Source organism: Carettochelys insculpta, chromosome 1 (assembly GCF_033958435.1).
Source record: "Carettochelys insculpta isolate YL-2023 chromosome 1, ASM3395843v1, whole genome shotgun sequence".
NCBI lineage: Eukaryota > Metazoa > Chordata > Testudines > Carettochelyidae > Carettochelys > Carettochelys insculpta.
The window spans coordinates 203,559,211-203,578,952 of record NC_134137.1 but is presented as its reverse complement, the minus strand read 5'-3'; the positions used below and the strand labels follow the sequence as shown (position 1 = coordinate 203,578,952).

Genomic DNA, 19,742 nt, shown 5'->3' with positions numbered 1-19,742 from the left:
TGTAGGGCATAGGGCAGGTGACCAGAGAGAAGCTGCAGGATGCAAAGGAGGGCCCCTGCCATGAGGGGAGGGAGAACCGATTGCTGCGTCCCCTTTTGAAATTTGGGCCCCTGCACCCGCCCGATGGGCACTCGCACCAGTTTGCACACCCCTTGGGTAGGATTGTGATAGCTAACTCTGGTAGTTTGTGAGAGAACAGCTGCTAAAACTGCGTAGAAATTGGAAACATTAAGATGATAGTCAGAATTCTGTGATTGTTGCAAATCAAATGGGTGTGAAGCCTTTCGGCAGATCCAAGACTTTCAGTACCAATAGGAATATGGCTGCTTTCAGCACCTTAATTTTTTAAGTGCTTGTCCTGGACCTGTAGTCAGAAGATGTTTTGACTCCTCACTGGCAGTAATAGGATAGATTTTTGAAGTCTGTCAGTCATCTAGCTTAGGCACCCTACTCCGCCAGTAGCGGTCGCTGGCCATGTGCCTGTTTCGCATATTTGCACACACAAGTTAGCTGTGGGCCGTTCCAAGGTGTATGCAGTTTCGTGCTCCCAAATTTGGAAGGAGAACGCCCCAAAGACGCTACCTTCCATGTATCGTCATCTCCTCCTTGTGCTCACGTGTCTTTTCTGTCTCTTTAGAGACCAGCATCTCGGTGGAGATGACTAACAATGCCAGCAACGTCCTAGAGGGTGAGAGCCTGCGCTTTGGCTGCAGTGTGCGCTCAGGAGTTGGGCCCAGAAGCCGTCTCTCCGTCACCTGGCAGCTCGTGGACAAGCAGAACAGGCGCAGTGATGTGGTGTGGCTGGATCGGGATGGCACGCTGCAGCCGGGCCCCTCCTACTCGGAACGTAGCAGCTATGGGGGCATCCAGATGGAGCAGGTGCGGCCTGGCTCCTTCACCCTGGAGATCTTCAACAGCGTCAAGGCAGATGAGGGCCACTATGAGTGCCATGTGACTGAGTGGACACGGACGCAAGATGGGGAGTGGCAGATGATTGGGGAGCGGCACGCTAGCACGCCTGTGTCCATCACTGCTCTGGGTGAGTACCAGAGGCGCTGTGGGGTCTGTGTGGTGCTTTCCATCCCTCGCCCTCAGACGGATTTGGTGACGGCAAGCTCGGAGGCTGGCGCAGATGTTGCCGGCGTGCTTTGTGTGGGGGCGGAGTTAAGCGTTGGAGGGAGGGGCCTACTTCTGGTGGGAGGCACTTGTGTCGGAGTGGGAGTCGGCGCCGCTGTAGATAGTGTTGTGGAGGAGTGTGGCGCATCACGTGACTGGGGAACACCGGTGTGCAGCATAAAAGCGGCAGAGTGAGACGTGGGGTGGTTAATGGCACTTACATAGCACCTTGTGAGAGTTACTCCTCGTGGGTTCCCTGTGGATGAGGTCAGTATTAATCTCCACATGAGGACGGTGAAGATCAGAGGGCCTGGGAGCCTGACTCTGAAATTCTCAACACCTCCAACTCCATCAGGTGTCAGCAGGAGCAGCCCTCTGCATATCTGAAAATCAGGCCCTCAGCGAGCCCATTGGCCAAGTGGAATTAGAACCCAGGAGTCCTGATTGCTGCTGCCCTGTGGTTACAGCTAATCCCTCTGAGCACTGAATAGAGTAAACCGACGTGGTTTAAAGGACAGCGTTTGGGGAACTGCATGGATTTAGACTCTAAGGGTATGTCTAAACTTACAGGAGGTGGGGGGCGCGGGGTTTGTGTCAGTGAACTGTAATCAATCTTCGGGGGATCAATTTTGCCATGTGTGTGAAGATGCGGCAAAATCAATCTCTGGGCTTGACCGTTGGCCCTAGTACTACATGCTGATACACACAATTCCAAAGATCCCTGGTGTACGCCAGGGAATCAAGTCAATCCTGATAACATTGATTTGTAGCTGTGCTGGTAGCATGGCGAGAAATTGCGTATCTGGGATTGACTTTGATCCCTCTTGTAGACCAAGCCTCACTTATCTGGTCTAGAGCTTGTGACTTTAAGTGCTGGACCAGTGCCAAAAATGCCCAGCAGGTCTGAAGAACCAGTGACTGTTCTTGAAAGCCTGATAACTTCTAAAATGTTAGGGCTATAAATAATTGCTACGAGTTGTGATTGCAAAGTTGGGATGGATTCACAGCTATCCAGTGGACTCCCCCTGACAACCATAATGACAGTCTAGATTTCTGGATACATTACTTCTGCAACTGTGCACAGACTGACATTATACACAAACAACGCCAAATGAAACACAGTCTTAACTGTGCTGAATGCTATGCTGTCCAGAATTTCAAAAGTAACTCAGACATCATAATCAAGCCGGCTGACCAAAGGGGTGCTGTTGTCATCATGAGTAAGTCAGACTATGAACAGGAGGCAGCTAAGTAGCTCTCCAATACCACATTTTACAGACCTCTTTCCTCTGATCCCACTTTAGAATTCCAAAAGAAACTATACCATCTGCTTAAAGAACTCCCTGCCTCTACTCAAGACCAAATTCACTCAGGCACACCATCTGAGCCCCAGCCTGGGTTATTCTATTTACTGCCTAAAGTCCACAAACCTGGAAACCCAGGACTCCCTATCATTTCAGGTATTGGGACCCTTACTATCCAGCTGTGTAGACTTCCTCCTCAAACCCTATGCCACCAGCACTCCTAGCTATCTCCGAGATGCTGCTGACTTCCTGAGGAAATTACAAAACATTGGAAACCTGTCTGACAATTCCATCCTTGCCACCATGGATGTGGAGTCTCTCTACACCAACATTGCACGTGAAGATGGATTGCAAGTTATCAGGAATATCATCCCTGAGGTTACCACAGCAAATCTGGTGTCTAACCTATGTAACTTTATGCTTGCCCACAATTATTTCTGGTTTGGGAACAACTTATACCTCCAGATTAGTGGCACTACTACGGGCTCCCGTACAGCCCCACAATATGTGAACATTTTTATGGCTGACTTAGAACAATGATTCCTCAGCTCTCGTCCCCTGTTGCCCTCCTTTCCTTACACTACATTGATGACATCTTTATCATTTGGACCAACGGTAAAGAGACTGGAAGAATTCCACTGAGATTTTAACAACCTGTGCACTGACATCAATCTCAGCCTTGACTGTTCCACACAAGAGAGACATTTCCTGGACACCACAGTACAAATCACTGATGGCCACATCAACACCACTCTCTACCAGAAACCCACTGACTGCTACACTTATCTATATGCCTCCAGCTTCCATCCAGCTCACACCACACAATCCATCATTCACAATCAAGCCCTTACATACAATCGCATCTGCTGTGATCCTACTGACAGACACCAAAAACTTCAAGACCTCTGCCAATAACTTATAAAACTTAATTACCTACCAGGAGAAGAAGAAAAAAAAAAGATTGACAGGGCCAGAGGAATACCTAGAAATCAGTTATGTCAAGATAGGCCCAAGAAGGCCAAGAACAGAACACCACTTGTCACGATGCTACACTCTGGAAGGTCCTGGTGACAGGCCTGTTTTCTCCTATAGACAACCTCTTAACCTAGTGAAGATTCTCACTAGAAATCACAGGTGACACCACAGTAATACTAGTCCTTGAACTTTTCCTTGTAACAAACCCAATTGCCACCTTTGTCCACATACTTACTCTGGAAATACCAACACTGGACCTAACCACGTTACTTGCAAATTCAGGGTTTTGTTCTCATGTACCTCGACCAACATTATGTATGCCATTATGTGCCAGCAATACCCGTGTACAAATGCACACTGGACAAACTCGGCAAACACTTCACCAAAGGTGATTGGACACAGAGCAGACATCAGGAATCTCCATATATGTAAGCCAGTCAGTGAATATTTCGGTGGAGTGGGACATTCTGTTGAAGACCTAAGAATGTGTCCTACAACAAAGAGACTTTAAGAACAGATTACATAGGGAGATTTGTGAACTGGGCTTCATATTCAAATTCGACACGTTAACACTTGGTATGAATAAAGACAGCAGTTAATTCATATGTTACAGGGACTGCTTCTGTTCCTTCGATGTTCTTAATGATCTCAGGCAAGACACTTAACATCCCCCACCCCTCAACCCACGCTGCAGTCCTATGTACTTGATTTGTAAGTTTTTATTGCAATTTTTTTGGACCTCTGTTCTGCATATCTGTGTCTGGACTGGCAGTGCTATCGATCTGAAAAAGTGGGTCTGTTCCACTAAAGCTCATGACCTAATAAATCATTTTTTAGTCTTGAAAGTGATACGTGACTTCTGTTTTGTTTTGTTAGAATACAGACTAACACAGCTGCCTCTCTGTTACTAATGCTATACAGTACTAATCAAAACCTTTAAAAATCACATCACATCCTGATCAGGATCTTGCTTTTCTCTCATCCCCTTTAATGCTGACCTGTTCTCCAGAGAGAAATTTTTATAGCCCAGGATTCTTGACATCTTGTATAAACTCCAATGCAATGATTTCTAGCTCTAGAAGAACTAAGGCCAGTTTATCAGCTGGTATTAATCAGCCTAGCTGAGGAGCAGCTGAAGATCTTAATTTGTGCTTTGTGTAGTCTGGTGAAGCTGGTAGCTAAAAAATTCATGCCGGAATTGAAAAGCAGGGCAGGAGGTGATGTGTGGATGGGTGGGAAAGCAAGCAAGATGGTAATCAGAGTAATCTGATCCTAAAATGTGTCAAATGTATTAATTCGTTCTACTTGTTGAAAGTTGGTTGTGTAAAATTTCCCCGTTGTTCCAGCAAATGTAATTGAAGGTTAATGAATTGACCTTCCACTGCAGTCCCCTCTTCCAGAGAAATCTCAGATTGGCAGGATCCTGTTTTTATAACCAACAAGAACTGTGGCAGCGCAATAAAATTTGAAAGAGAAAATGTCCAGCATCATTTTTCTAAGTCTGATTTTTTTTTCCTCTTAATATTTGTAATGAGCTTTGTGATACTTGAATGGCACGTGCTAAAAAGGGTAGTGACTTTTTTATTACAGCCATGGGAGACCAAAAGCCTCTGAACACGTGAGGGTCTGCCACTCTGTGCAGAATGCTAGGGGTCTTGGCCCCTGTAAGCCAATGGGGAATAGTTATCCTCTGATGTTGTGTACATGGGCAGAGTTGTGTTGAGGGTGTGCCTAGAGGTGAACAGCATGGAGCGCTGCGTATCGGAACCAAGGGGCACGGGGAAAGCTGTGGGAAAGCCCAAAGCTTGAAATAGCAGGTGTGCTGCTGGCCAGGATTAAACCAATGTGGGGAGGGGGAGAAGGTGGGGAGAAGCTTTTACAAAATCTGCTGATACACACACTGGCAGGGAAGGGCGCAGTCGTCCCCTGACTATTAAAGAAAAGTTTCCCCAGTGCTTAGCAAGGATCATTGTAGTCCTTCAGTCCTAAATCAGAGAATAAACTAAGTGTACTGCTTTCTACACAGCCTTGGGCTCATTCATTGGACTAGGAACTGATGAGGGGAGAACACATGGAGTAAGCCCCACTTCCCCTCCCTGTCTTGTGTTTAGTCAGGGCTACTGGTTGCTGTAAAAGACAGCTGTTTGCTTGTTAACCTGGATGTCATGAGCACAGCTGGAGAGCTGAGAGTCTGAGAATGCATACCCGGTTCCTGCAGGGCACTCAAAGTTCAGTTATAATGCTCCTGTGCCCAGGCTAAAGGGGATGTCCATGCTATAGCATTAGCTACAGTGCTGCCGTTGGGTTGCTGAGTGTAGACCGTGGTGGCCAACCCGAGGCTCTCGAGCCACATGCAGCTCTTTGAGCGATTAAAAGCAGCTCCTGTTTGGAGCCGTGTGCCATCCATGCTCTGTGCACGCACCCCAGCGCTTGGTGGGGTAAGTGTGTGGTGGCAGCTCTGGTGCGTCACCAGCATTGAGAGTGAGCCGGGGACTGGGGGTGCCTGACTCTGGAGGAGGGGAAGAGGATGGGCTGGAGAGGGATGGGGGAGGGCGGCTCTGTGGAGGATGGGGGGAGCATTAAGCTGCATATCATATAGATAGATAGATAAAAGTAAACATATAACATGTGGCTGTTTGCACTTTATACACATGGTTCTTTGCACTCAGTCTGTGGCACTTAGTCCCTAACTGGTTGGCACCCCTAGTGTGGACACATCCTACATCAGTGGAAGGGTTTTCTGCTGCCTTTCGGAAAGGTGATAGCTGGGCCAAAGGGAGAATTCTTCTGTCAGTGCATCTGCATCTGTTCACTGGGTTAGGTCAAGCTAACTGTAGCTTTCAACATTTCTCACAGCCCTGAGTGACCTAGCTTGGTCTCTTCAATTTTTAATGGGGACAGTCAGTTGCAGTTAACTCACACAATTAACTCAAAAAGTAATTGCGGTTAAAAAATTAATCATGATTAATTGGTTTTTCAATCTCCGTGTTAAAAAAGAATATCGATTGAAATTTATTAAATATTTTGGATGTTTTTCTTCATTTTAAGTACATTGATTTCTGTTACAACACAGAATACAAATTGTACAGTGCTCATTCTACCTTACTTCATTACACAGTATAAAAGGTAAACAAAAGGTATATTTTTCAGTTCATCTCATACAGGAAATGTAGTGTACTTTCTCTTTTGTGAAAGTACAGCTTTCATATGTTTTGTTACATAGCTACACTCAAAAACAGTCACTTAGGCTGGGTCTATGCTTGCTCATAGAATCATAGAACAATAGAGCTGGAAGAGACCTGAAAAGGCCATCGAGTCCAACCCCCTGCCCTAGGCAGGACCAAACCCATCAGATCAGCCCCGCCAGGGCTTTGTCAAGGTGAGACTTAAACACCTCCAGGGATGGAGACTCTACTACTTCCCTGGGTAGACCATTCCAATGCTTCACCACCCTCCTGGTGAAAAAGTGTTTCCTAATGTTCAACCTGGACCTTCCCAACAGCAGCCTGAGACCATTGTTCCGTGTCCTGCCATCCATGTCCACCGTGAACAGCCGCTCTCCAGCCTCTTGCAGCCTCCCTTGAGTAAGTTGAAGGCTGTTATCAAGTCCCCCCTCAGTCTTTTCTCTTCTGCAGACTAAGCAGTCCCAACTCCCTCAACCTTTCTTCATAGGTCATATGCTCCAGCCCCCTAATTATTTTGGTCACCCTCTGCTGGACCCTCTCCAGTGTATCCACATCCTTCCTATAATTGGGGGCCTAGAACTGGGCACAGTACTCCAGATGCGGCCTTACCAAAGCCGAATAAAGAGGAATAATCACTTCTGTGGATCTACTGGCAACGCTCCTCTTGATGCAACCTAATATGCCATTAGCTTTCTTGGCTGCAATGGCACACTGTTGACTCATCTCCAGCTTCTCATCCACTACAACTCCCAGGTCCTTTTCTGCAGAACTACTGCTGAGCCAGTCGGACCCCAGCCTGTAACAATGCTTGGGCTTCTTCCAGCCCAAGTGCAGGACTCTGCACTTGTCCTTCTTGAACATCATCAGATTTCTTGCAGCCCAGTCTTCCCGTTTGTCTAAGTCACTCTGGACCCTGTCCCTACCCTCCAGTGTATCTACCTCTCCACTTGCTGCGGAAGATTGAACACATGTGTTTGATCTTCTGGGGCTCCGTTTCACGCATGTGCACAACAGCACCTTCCAGGGTCAATGTTGACCCTGGAACTCCTTGCAAACCACAAGGATTAAGGAATGTTGGAAGGAGGAGCGATCCTGTCAGCATTCTGCAGAGAGGACAGTGAGAAATATCGAATGCTACATAATCGATTTTTCTTGCGCTATTGCTGTACCTAAAATTGCGTAGCAGCCGTTGATATTCAAGTAAGTGTAGACCCCGCCCCGGAGAAACACGTCTTCAGTGTCACCTGAAAGTGAGGATCGGTGTTCTCATGGCACTTTTGTTGCTGGCATTACAAAGTACTTGCATGTCAGATATACTAAATATTTATGTGCCCCTTCATGCTCCATCCACCATTCCGGAAAACATACATCAATGCTGGTGACGCTAATTTAAAAATGCATTAATTAAATGTGTGCCTCAGCTCCTGGGGGGAGAATGCTGTGTCTCCTTCTGTGTTTTACCCACTTTCTGCCCATATATCTCATATTTCTAGCAGTCTCAGACAATAACCCAGCACATGTTCTTTTTAAGAACATTTTCACTGCAGTTTTGACAAAACGTGAAGAAGGTACCAATGGGAGATTGCTAAAGATAGCTACAGCACTTGACTGAATCTGAAGTGCCTTCTAACATGTGAGATGGAGGAGTTGTGCAGCATTCTTTCATGGGTCTTAGAAGAGGAACAGCCTGATGTGGAAACTACAGAACCTATACCACTGGAAAAGAAAATCAGCCTTTTGCTGGCAGAATCTTAAAATGAACATGCATTAATCTGTACTGCTTTGGATCATTATCAAGCGGAACCAGTTATCAACATGGACCCATGTCCTCTGGAATGGTGGTTGAAGCATGAAGGGGTATATGAATCTTTAGCATATTTGGCATTTTAATACCTGGTGACAAAAGTTACAACAGGGCCATGCAAGAATCTGGTCTCGCTTTTTCAGGTGACATTGTAAGCAAGAATCAGGAAGCATTATCTCCTGCAAGTATAAACAAACTTGAATGCCTGAATAAGAACTAGGACTGGGTGGATTTGTTTTATATTGTTTTATTTTTGAATACAGGGCGGGGAGGGTTATACATAATTCTACATTTGCAAATTCAGTTTCCATGATGAAGAGATTGCACTACAGTATGTGTAATGGGAGAACTGAAAAAATACTATTTTTCTCACAGGGCTGGGGGGGTCAGGGATAGCTCAGTGGTTTGAGCAGTGACCTGCTAAACTCAGGGTTGTGAGCTCAACCCTTGAGGGGACCATCTAGGGATTGGGGCAAATAGATGTCAGGGATGGTGCTTGGTCCTTCCAAGAGGGCAGGGGACTGGACCAAATGACCTCCTGAGATTCCTTCCAGTTCTAGGAGATGCATATCTCCATTTGTAAACAAATATACAGTTAGCAGCATATACTTTTTCCTGTGCTGCATTTTAAATTAATGTATTGGAAAATGTAGAAGACATCCAAAATATTTAAATAAATGCTATTCTATTATTGTTTAATAGTGCAACTAATTGTATGATTGATCACAATTAATTTTTTTAATAATTTACCTGGCCTATTTTTTAAATATAGGCCAGGTCTAACCAAGCAACCTTATAACATTTAAACCAGACTTTGACATCCTCAGTCTCTGGCACTAGGATCTATGCTTTGCTCCACTCCGGACTGCCTGGTATGTACTTCCCTAGGCTGCCCTACTTCATGGGGTGATGAGATGCAGAGATCTTGCAAGGGGGCAGCTCACTGAGCCTCGTCCTCTTTCTCCTCGATAATTGTTAAACACATTTTGAAAGCTTTAATCCCAAAGATTGACCTGTTTTTGCAGTAATTACTTGGCCCGGAACCTGGCCATGGTGACGTCTTTTGATGATTAGGAGTCCTGAGCCCATTTACTGTAAGTGTGCAGAGATCTCAATGGCTGCAGCGTGGTATTTAATCTGGTCACTACAATTGATGTCCCATCTGTCTACTATTGTTAATTAATATCTATTTAACCTAGAGGTCAGAAAGTGCCATCTCCTGACTCTTCCCTCCTATTGCTGCTGAGCCAGTTTTCTGTGAGTTTCTAGTCTGTGTTGATATTGCTTTCCAGGCAATGAAGAATTCTTTTTGGCAGTAGTTTACAGCACTTGGTAGGCAGATAATCTGTTCTGACGTATCAAATATTTCTGCTTCTTTTGGATCTGTGCGTGGGACTTTTGTCCTCAGAACTACATTGAGGGATTTAAAAAAAACTTGTAAATTTTGCCAGTATTGCAGATGGAGTAGAGCTCTCGGCCCATGTGAGAGATGCTTTATGGAAGTTTGTACTTCTCACGAGCATCAATGATGTGAAACAGAGGACTCCCTAACTGACATGTTATTGTTAAGTAACATGAACAGAAAAAGTAATTCCTTCCTCATCTTTTGTTTTTAAACTTAGGAAATTCTTAGATACAAAACTTACAATAAAGTAGTAAGAATAAATTGTCCTCCCTTTTAAAACAAAGCCAAAACTCTTAAAAATGTAATCCAGAAAATATGTATTATATCATATATGGATGGGCATACAATTTCTGTATTGTCCAAATGTGGCTGCAGTTGAGAGACAATGCAAGTCATGACCTAGATGGCTGAGGCACGTAAAGACTAAAACCTCACTCAAATTCAGTGTTCGGTATCTGGGTTTTCTGTATAGGCGCTGGAATACTAGAGCGATGGGCACCACTCGAGTGTAAATGCCAACAAGCTACCCCCTCGTTCCCCTCCCATCACCCCTTCAGTCCCACCAGGCCAGTGTTCCTTAACACCCCTTGGGGGGTGCGTGATGGCCTTTCTGGGGGTGCAAGACATGCCAGGTTTTTTTTCCGAAGGTAAATCATCGAAAGCACAAATTAAGCACATAAGTACAACTACTTTTTTCATCAAACCTATGTATTTATTAACATTATACATTTTTAATAACATAAAACGTTCACATATATTTAATATGCATTGAAAAGCATATGGGCCCCTCCCATCTCCATTTTTTATTTTTGATAAGGGGTGCAAGAACATATTTGATTTTTGATAAGGGGTGCGAGAGCACGTTTTGTGAACCAGAGGGGTGCAGGCTTCAATTAAAAGTTAAGAACCGCTGGACCAGGCGCTAGATTTGGCTTTGGGGGCAGGGAAGAGATTATGAATATAAATGTTTGGGAACCTGTGGCTGTTTTAGGAAAGCCTAACCCAAGAGATGAATCTGCAAATGCTGTGAGGTGAACGGTCAATCTTTCGCCCAGTTACTACAGTTTAGTGCTGGCTGATGCGAAGATGATCGGCCTCCTCCCCAGTTCAGCTCTTCTTCAGTACTTTGAGAACCACGGGCCCATGCTATCAGCCTGTTTACCATGGTGGCCACACGTGCCGCTCTCTGTGGGTCATGCAGGCTGTAGCCATACCATGTATAAACTACTTATGTGGTCTGAAGTGGTCACATAGGCTGCAGTGAGAACCACTCCACCATGTGGAAGAAAGATGTTTTCATGGGCACCTCTCCTCCCATTTGTGCCAGTAGGAACCCTCCTGTTGGCAATGAAACTCTTTTTTCCCTGTCGCACTGCAGCAGTCGCTTACGTGGAGGTTACTGTAGAGTAATATGGAATTTGAGGGGGTTTTTGGGTGCTTTTAATATAATTTGTTAATGGGAAATGAGAAGCACCAGCAGCTTTCCATGGACCATCACTGAAGAGCCACTGCTATTGCCGTTTCTCATTCACAGCATTGTGGCAGGCCTCGTTTGACAAGAGTTCTCCAAATTCTCTAACGTCTCACTCATTTCTCTTCTTCTGCAGAGGCTGGTTTTGCTGTCACGGCTATATCCCGAACCCCTGGGGTGACCTACAATGAATCGTTTGACCTCCAATGCATCATCAAGCCTCACTATCCGTCCTGGGTCCCCGTGTCCGTGACATGGCGCTTTCAGCCAGCGGGAAGCACAGAATTCCATGACCTGGTCACCTTCACTCGGGATGGTGGGGTCCAGTGGGGAGAAAGGTACATGGGATTCCGGACCCGCACTGCCATTGAAAAAGCAGAGTCCAGCAACAACGTGCGCCTCAGCATCAGCCGGGCCAGTGACACCGAGGCTGGCAAGTACCAGTGTGTAGCCGAGTTGTGGAGAAAAAACTACAACAGCAGTTGGACACGCCTGGCAGACAGAACCTCCAATCTGCTCGAGATCCGAGTCCTCCGGCCAGGTAAGGGCCTTTGTGGTCGTGTGTCGTAGAGGCTGGGTGATGCAGGGATTTTAGTGCCTGAAGCTTTCGCCTCTGGAAGGCGAAGTTCCTCTTTGCCTGTACTGCATGTACTATGAGGTTTTCTTTTGCAATCTGGAAAAGTTACAAATGTAATCTTGTCCCACGTGTCCCGAGCTTGACTCAAACAGCAGCTACCTGGCTACTCATAGCAGGTAGTCTGTGACTGGAATAGAAGGAGTGCGGCAGGGCAGGTTTGATGCAGAAGTCAGAACGCTGTGTTGGCCCAGGACTACAACAGCAGGGGAGAGTCTGGGTAAGGATTAAGGTGTGCTGGGCATCACAGTGAGAGGGGACTATGTGCTTCGTTCCCAACTGTGCAACGTCTGCCTTTAACCCTTTCTCTTAGTACAGTAAACACCCAAAATGCCTGAGTCTGAGTTTCCCTCATCAGTTTCTGGCTCCCCTGAGCTGCACGGGAAATTTGACTTACGTGGGGGTTGTGTGTGAGTCGGGGGTCTACAGTACTCATGTAGGTACTCATTTCCACGGCACACGTGCTTCTCTCTTCCTTTCCCCTAAAGGCAGAGACAAAAACTTCCACCAGTTCTAACTCCTTTAGCAACTGCGTGATGGTACAGGTACGGCTGGGCTGGTGATCAGCAATGACTGCCGACATTACTGTCTCTATGATTAAAGGAAAAACACCTCAGATCCGCACATTGTACATTCTGTTGGTGCTTGTAACCCTGCCTGCGTCTCACTGCTACCCTTCCTCCTGCTCTTTGTTTATTCCTACACATTGCATCTCACAGCTTACTCTAGTACTCTGGGCCCTGATCCTGAATATTGCCGTACTAATCATAGTCATGCTGTCAGACATTATGAACGTGCTGTGTGTAGGCACCCACCAAGACCTGTGTGCATGCACATCTCTGTGAATGACATGCTGTGGCTTTTTCTGGTTACATGTTACACCCATAGCCAACCTCTCCTTGAGAGCAGGACCAGTGTTTTCACAGATGGCGACTGGTTTGGCATACTTCAGTTTTGGGGGTGCTCAGCTTTACCTGAGACACAGATTTTCAGAAAGCAGGCCGATTTTCAGGCGGCGCTGACCACCTGTGATCGGAAAATCAGTCTTGTTCAGCTCGGCACTCAGAATTGCTAGTCACTTCTGCAAATCACGTCCCAGGTTCTTACTGCTCTGGAACTTTGTTCCGCTAGTTCACCCTCTCTCCAGGATGCCTGTGCAGCCCGGCTTCTTGTAGTTGTGGGGTTTTGGTTTGGCGTTTTGGACTTTTTGTTTGTTCAGGGTTTTTTTGGGTTTTGTTTTGTTTTGTTTTGTGTTTTGGCCCAAGTTGTGGGGCTGTTTGAGGAAGAGTTGGCAGTAGGAGAGTGCTTTTCCAGTGCCTGTGTCTTCTTTATCTCTGTCCTTCCTGCTTGCCAGTAAGCACTTCCTTTTTGCCTTGACTTCCCATACTGTTATCCTACCTTGTAGTTAGTGTCTTAGGCTGCTTCTACACTCGCCCCCTCCCTCCTGTTGGAGGTGCCGTGGAATGAGGCAATTCGAAGCAAGCTAATGAAGCACTAACGTGTATATTGAGTGCCTCATTATCATAATGGCGACCCCAAGAATTTTAAAGTGTGGACTTTGAATTGCAGATTGACAGCGTAGATGGGGGCAGTTCTGAAATAAGCTCCCCACCTCAACATTCCCTTACTCCCACAGAACTAGATCGGAGCAAGGAAATGTCGAAGTGGGGCACTTATTTCAAAGCCCCCATCTTCACTGTCAATCTGCAATTCGAAGTCTGCCCTTTGAAATTCATGTAGTTGCTATTATGCTAATGGGGCATTGAATATGCAGGTTACTGCCTCATTAGCCTGCTTCGAATTGCTTCATTACCATGCCAACTCCAACGGGAGGGGGCAACTGTAGAAGCAGCCTTACTGTCAGAGGAGCTCTGGATGGCAACTCTCATCCCCTTAGAGAGGTAGCCATGAAGTGGGTTTTGCCCAAGAAATCTCATAACCTAAGAAATAAAATTGTTAGTCTTTAAGATGCTACGGGACTGCTCGTTCTCATCTCCCTAGTTCGTTTCCCTGGGAAGCAGGTTTGAAGGTCTGTAATGCATTTGCCTGTGAGTGAATCCCTGGCAATGCCCTCCAGTAACAGAAAGCCATGTCACAGTGCACGGGGCAGGGGGTATAAAAGCCAACTCAAGGCCTTGCATGATGGAACCGCCAGCTCCTTACTGCAATGCTCGAGCTCTAATGGTGCATTAATAGGGCCTGTGAGTGGTGTGTCTGTTGTCTGTGCCCCACCCTGTCTCCTAATTGAGGCCAGAGTGCTAAGCTGCTTAGCAAACCTTCCCTGTGCAAAGTCGTAAGTCCAGTCTAATAAGCGTAGTCTACTCTCTGTGGGTTTATGGCCCAGGAGGGTGGAAGGGCAGAAGGGAGTGTCCCTTCTCTCCCATTTTCTCTTGCTGAACTCCCCTTCCCAGTGTTACATCCTCCCACACTTTTCAGTTCCACGCCTCAGGCAGCCTCAGAGACGCAGAAACTGCCTCTTCATCCACTGCCTGCGGCCAATGTCTGTTTGTGCTGTGATTCCATACCCTCCGGCAAGCTAACTAGGGCCAGATCTCGCTGGTTCTTGGGCTGGATGATCTCCAGGAAAAAACAGGTGGTGGTTCAGTAGGCAGCCCTCTTCCATTAGTTCGTACTTAACCAACTTCTCACCCTGCTACTGCTGTGAGCGTCTGGCTTTCAGATATCACTAAAACAGAGCTACAGCTACTTAGGTACCAGAGAGAGGGCATCAGCCGTGGTGTCTTGAGCCAATTCTAGCTCAAAGAAATCACTCTGTTTACCATCTTCTTTTTTAATAAAAGGCAGCTTGATTGAGCCTCCCCAATCAGCACACACTGATCTGGCCAGTACCTCTTTCTGGGATCATTCAGCTTGTGCATTAATCTCAGACTTTAGTTTTCTTGGATCATAACATCCCCAGCTCTGTATTTGCCCAACTGACCTTATTTTTTTTTTAAAATACCTTTTTTGTCGGCTCCTGTCCTAGGCTAAATGGCTGTAACACTTCTCCCCAGAAGTGACTGCATGCGGTGATGGGAATGATCAGTATATAAATAAGTCTCTGACAGTGTGCTGAGGCAAGATGTTATAGATCAACATGTGCACACTTGAGTGGAAAGCTAGACAATGTGCGGTTTGGTTGTAGCTGTTGCTCAGGGCGGGGAGGTTCAGGTGGCTGGCGTGTGGCTGCAGCATTAACCGTTTGCAGGCAGGTGGTCATGGCAGTTTCTCTACATTGAGGGAGAGCTGTGGGTGACTCACCACCACCAGGCTACCTATGGAGGAGCAGGTTTTTTTTTTTTTTTATTGCAGCGCCTCTCGGCTACTGCAGTGGTCTCCACCTCTCCAGACGCCTGTACCCCTTCCAGGAGTCCGATTTGTTTGGTGTACCCCCAGATTTCAGCTCCCTTGAAAACTACCTGTTTATACACTCAGACATAACAAAAGTGTTAAGCATACTTCTGCTGAAAAATGCTCAGCTTCTCACTTCATGTGATGTTTCAGTTTGTACTGAGTTTGCTAGACTATTTGTTTAGGCCTTTGCAAAACTAGGTACATATCTAGATGAGTTGGTGTGTCCCCTGGAAGACTTCTGCATCCCTCAGGGGTATGCGTACCCTGGGTGAGAACCAGAGACCTACTGGACACAAGCTTGAAGTGCACAAACAGGATGGCTCAGAAGTTTAATTTTGTGACACTGAAGTTAATCTCCAGGTCACCAGTTGAAATCCAAAGCAGCTAGGTCACTAGTGACTAAAAATGAACAGAGTTTGATCCCAGCTCAGTTCTTAAAGGGCAAGCACCAGCAACACTAAATCACTCTGACACCTGGTGTTACTTTTACTGTTCCGTACAGTTTCAAAATTCTTTAGTTAGTACGTGAGTTGGTAGGTAACGGCCATAAAGGCATCCTGGAGGCTATTTGTCAATGCATGGAACTACTACAAACACTTAGGACATGAAGTGAAGCATGCTGTCCATCCAAGTAAGAATTCGGGAAGATTGCCCTGCAGTTCTGTCTAATGTAGGTGATCAGCAAGTGTAGCAAAGTTAGAATGTAAAGGTCCTCTGGGGTTTTTAATGACGAAAGGCGGTCGGTCATTGCCTCTCTTTTTTTGTCCTAGTGGTGAAAGGGGGATATATGCCTTACTCTCCTAAAGGTGATCCGGCCAACAGCACATTACCTCACAAGCCCACACTGGAGCATGGGATTATTGCTAGGGTGACCATATCTCCCACAGCCACATACGGGATGGCGGGAAGGAAGCGCTCCTCATTCCCCGAGCCTCAGGGAAGTGGCTGGGACGGAGCAGGCCAGGCACTGACCCCCTCCCCACCATCCCCAAGTCTCAGGGAAGCATCAGGGACGAAGCAGCTGGGGCACTCTCGCTTCCCTAAGGCTCGGGGAAGGGGAAAGTAGCTAACCTGCTGGCTACCTCTGTTGTGGAGTGCACCTACTGATGTACAGTATGTGCTCTCCAACAGGCAGCTGCGCCTGGGCAGCAAATACAGGACAGTTAGTCCCTTTTATAAAATAAGTCAAGGGTGCCTTTTTGGCGTCCCAAATATGGGACCGTCCCAGCCAAAACAGGACAGATGGTCACCTTAATTATTGCTGACAGCAGTGGGAACGCCACCATGAAATTTGCAATGCTCTGAAGGCTGCTGGGATGGTGCCAGACAAGGCAGAGTGCAGGCCTAGCCCAGATTCCTTGTGAGATCTAAGAAGGGAGGTTTTCAGTTTGTGCAGTTATCACTTCCCAGAAGTAAGACCTCTTCACGGTAGCTGGCAGCAACTGACATGTTTAAATAATGAGAGCAAAGTGTCTACCTCCAACTGGGACTTTCCTATGGTTAACAGATACTGTTTTGTCTTACATGTGCTTTATATTTCAGTTTATACCCCCAGGATGTTTTTTTTTTTTTTTTTTTTTGCGGGGGAGGTTGTTTTTGGTTTGGTTTTGTTTTAAAAAATGCTTCCCTGACTTCGTGTTGCAGGAATGTTTGCCCTGCTTCATTTTTGTGGACATTCTGTAAAACCGGTAGCATTGTTATCCCAGATTGCAGCTCAGCTTCATTACAGAATATTTCAACAAAAAGTTTGTTGCATAATCGGTAGGCAGCTATCTGAGGTGGCCAAGAGGGAACTACTGAGGTGAGCCCATTACCTTTAAACACTAACCCACGTTTCACTCTTGGGAAGAAATTAGCAGTGCTTCAGAAACGCCGCAGGCAGATTTCGAGGGCAAACGCAGGAGACTGGGTGTGGATGATTGGCACTGTTAGGTCTGAAGAAGAGCCTGGCGTGTGGAGGAGTTGTGAAACTGGACCCAAAGCTATGGCAGCATGGGCTCCGCCCTTTGCACGAGGACCCACAGGGGCATGAAGGCCAGATATGAGTTGCTGGGGCTCCCCTCAGGAGAAGGGCAGTAGTACAAATGTGTTGGCTGTGAGAGAGAGAGGGGTCCCATGGGAGACGCCTGCTGGCTGCGTGTGAGGGTATGTGGGGGCAGTTGGTGTCGCTAATAGAAGTAACAGTGCTAGTCTTCTGCTGGTGCATGAGGGACTGTCAGTAGCAGCAAAAGTATTACAGGGCTGGTTCCACCCTCTGCTAGTAATTCTGCTGAGGCTGAGGATTCTCCAGCTTCACTGTCATACCTGTACTCTAGGGTGCATCGCCAGGTGGAGTGGCAGCTTCCATCCACTCATCTGTATTGCCTGCCTGCTTCTACAGGCCTGTTGTAGTAGTCTCAGGGCGTTGTGCTGCTCTCACTGGCTGGATCCAGTGATGCAACATGGAAGGTCTGGTTCTGAGAGCTAAGGTGACGGGGGGGTTGCATGCACTCTCTCCCCATTGGCATATGGACAAGTGGAGCAAGCAGGCTTAGACACTAGCTATCTCTCTCAGAGAAGAGGAGGGCCCTCAATGTAATGCGGTCTGAGCACCAGCGTGTCACTCCGCAAACTGGAGTTCAGATCACGGGCCACTGGGTGGATCCACTGTAGCAAACTGCTGTGTTGCAAATGATATTACGCAACGCTCCCCTCATTTCCTAGGCTCCTTTTCTTGACTGGTATGCAGTGCTTGGGAACGAACAACAAATCAAGACAACTCGTGCCAGCTCCTTCCCCGAAGTCAGCATGCAGTGCTCCTGCCAGCTTGAGAGCTCTGTCTGAACTTGAAATAAGCCCCGGTGTGCACAGGGATTTCTTTTCACCAGTGCCCTTCCTGTGAGATTGTCTTCCTGTCTCTGGCTCTTCTGTTGTTGAAACACGTGTTCTGTGTCCCAAAGGCAGGTCTCTTAAGGTGCTCTCTCCTCCTGCTCCACTCTCAAGCCATCATCATCTCCTTTACACACTCACTTCTCGTGCCTCCACCCCATTCCAGCTGGCTGACCCCTTCTGACGGCACTGCCATGCTAACCGGCAGGTCATCGTTCAGGGCAGCTTCATCCTGACAGAGCCGAAGCACGGTAATTCTTTGTCATACTTGAATCTCTGTGGCTGGACTGGGGGAGGGAGGGGTCCTTATGAACGCCCATGACCCTCTTGCGGTCCTGTGGCACTCAGTGCTGGGCTGAGCTTTTGGTCCGGCTAGACGTGCTGAGGAGACTTACAGCAGATGGGTGGAACCCAGCTCCATTCTGGTCCCCACTTCATTCCAGGTCCTCTTCTTCATGGAACTTTGAAGGTGAAATTTGTCGAGGCTCAGCCTCTTGTTTGCTGGAGCAGAAGAGATGTGTGGATAGACTCCTGGGTGAGAGAGGACGTTCGGTACGGGCCAGGTGGAATTGGAGGGCTGGGCTGGTAGACACAGGGAGATTCCACTCCAGTCCCATTGCTTTGTCAAACTGCGCATCTTCCTGACAAGTTTGTGTTGATTCAGAGTGCCACGTTTCAGAACAGCATGCAGATGTGACATGTCTGTGGGATTCAGACAAGGACCACCGATGATGTGTTAGTAGAGTGCACAGTGGGTTGTAGTCTGTATGGGCTACAACATTTGAATGACTCTTGACACAAAGATCAGTTCACTTGTGCTGGTATTAAATTGCCACAGTCCTCGTGTGCATTAGTACAATCACCTTTCTCCTTTGGGACTCAAGAGTGAGGTCGTTTGGCCTTGAGAGCACATAGGACTTGAGTATCAGGAAGTGTTTTGTGCTCCAGATCATACAAATTAGGGCCATGGGTTTTAATCAGCTTGCTAGTATTCCTGTCCCTAGACACTCACGGGGGTTAAAGGGACTCTGCTGTCCTCGGAAGAGAAGTTCTAAGCCAGAACAGCGGCAAGGAGAAGAGCCCCTTCATCTAATGGGAAGAAATGGGTGACACTGGGAATTTTGGCTTGTCCCATGACACAGGAGTGTGGAGATGTGCTGGCTAGCAACTCTAAGCTGTAGGAAGGCTGGCAGAGGCCACTGGGTTGATTTGCTGTTGTAGAAGAGAGTCGGTCTGCAAAGATGGACGATGACTTCCCCTTCCTCTCATCTACACAGTCTCTTCTGACCTGGTCCCAGCAAATGTGAGCTCAAGTGACCTCTGCCCTCCTGTACCCTCCCCTAGATATTGGCGGCAGTATCTCTGTCTGTTATCGATCCATCCAGAACTGGCCACCTCATCACACCCCAGAGACCTTGCACAAGAAAATAGCCTAGGAAGCACAATTGCTGTTTGTTTGTGTCACGTGTACAGGGATCCTTTAAACCTAAAAATCATTAACAGGGTCCTTTGCCTTCTGACAGCCACACACTTTCCACCACTGCTCTGGGTGTGGAGGCCCAAATAAGCATGGGCCATGCACCTCTAGTAAAAATGCAGCAGCATCTACTTCCCTGGCCTGATTTT

The 19,742-nt window shown here is 47.1% G+C and overlaps 1 protein-coding gene across 3 annotated transcripts in view; it reads left to right on the top strand.

Annotated features, from left to right (window-relative positions):
- IGSF3 (immunoglobulin superfamily member 3) overlaps positions 1-19,742 on the top strand; it is a 185,352-nt gene that overhangs the window by 129,913 nt on the left and 35,697 nt on the right. For all 3 annotated transcript variants that reach the window (XM_074997989.1, XM_074997972.1, XM_074997982.1), the window contains 2 exons: positions 638-1,039; positions 11,397-11,801. In XM_074997989.1, coding sequence (XP_074854090.1) covers positions 638-1,039; positions 11,397-11,801 — 807 coding nt within the window. The remainder of the gene's footprint in view (positions 1-637; positions 1,040-11,396; positions 11,802-19,742) is intronic.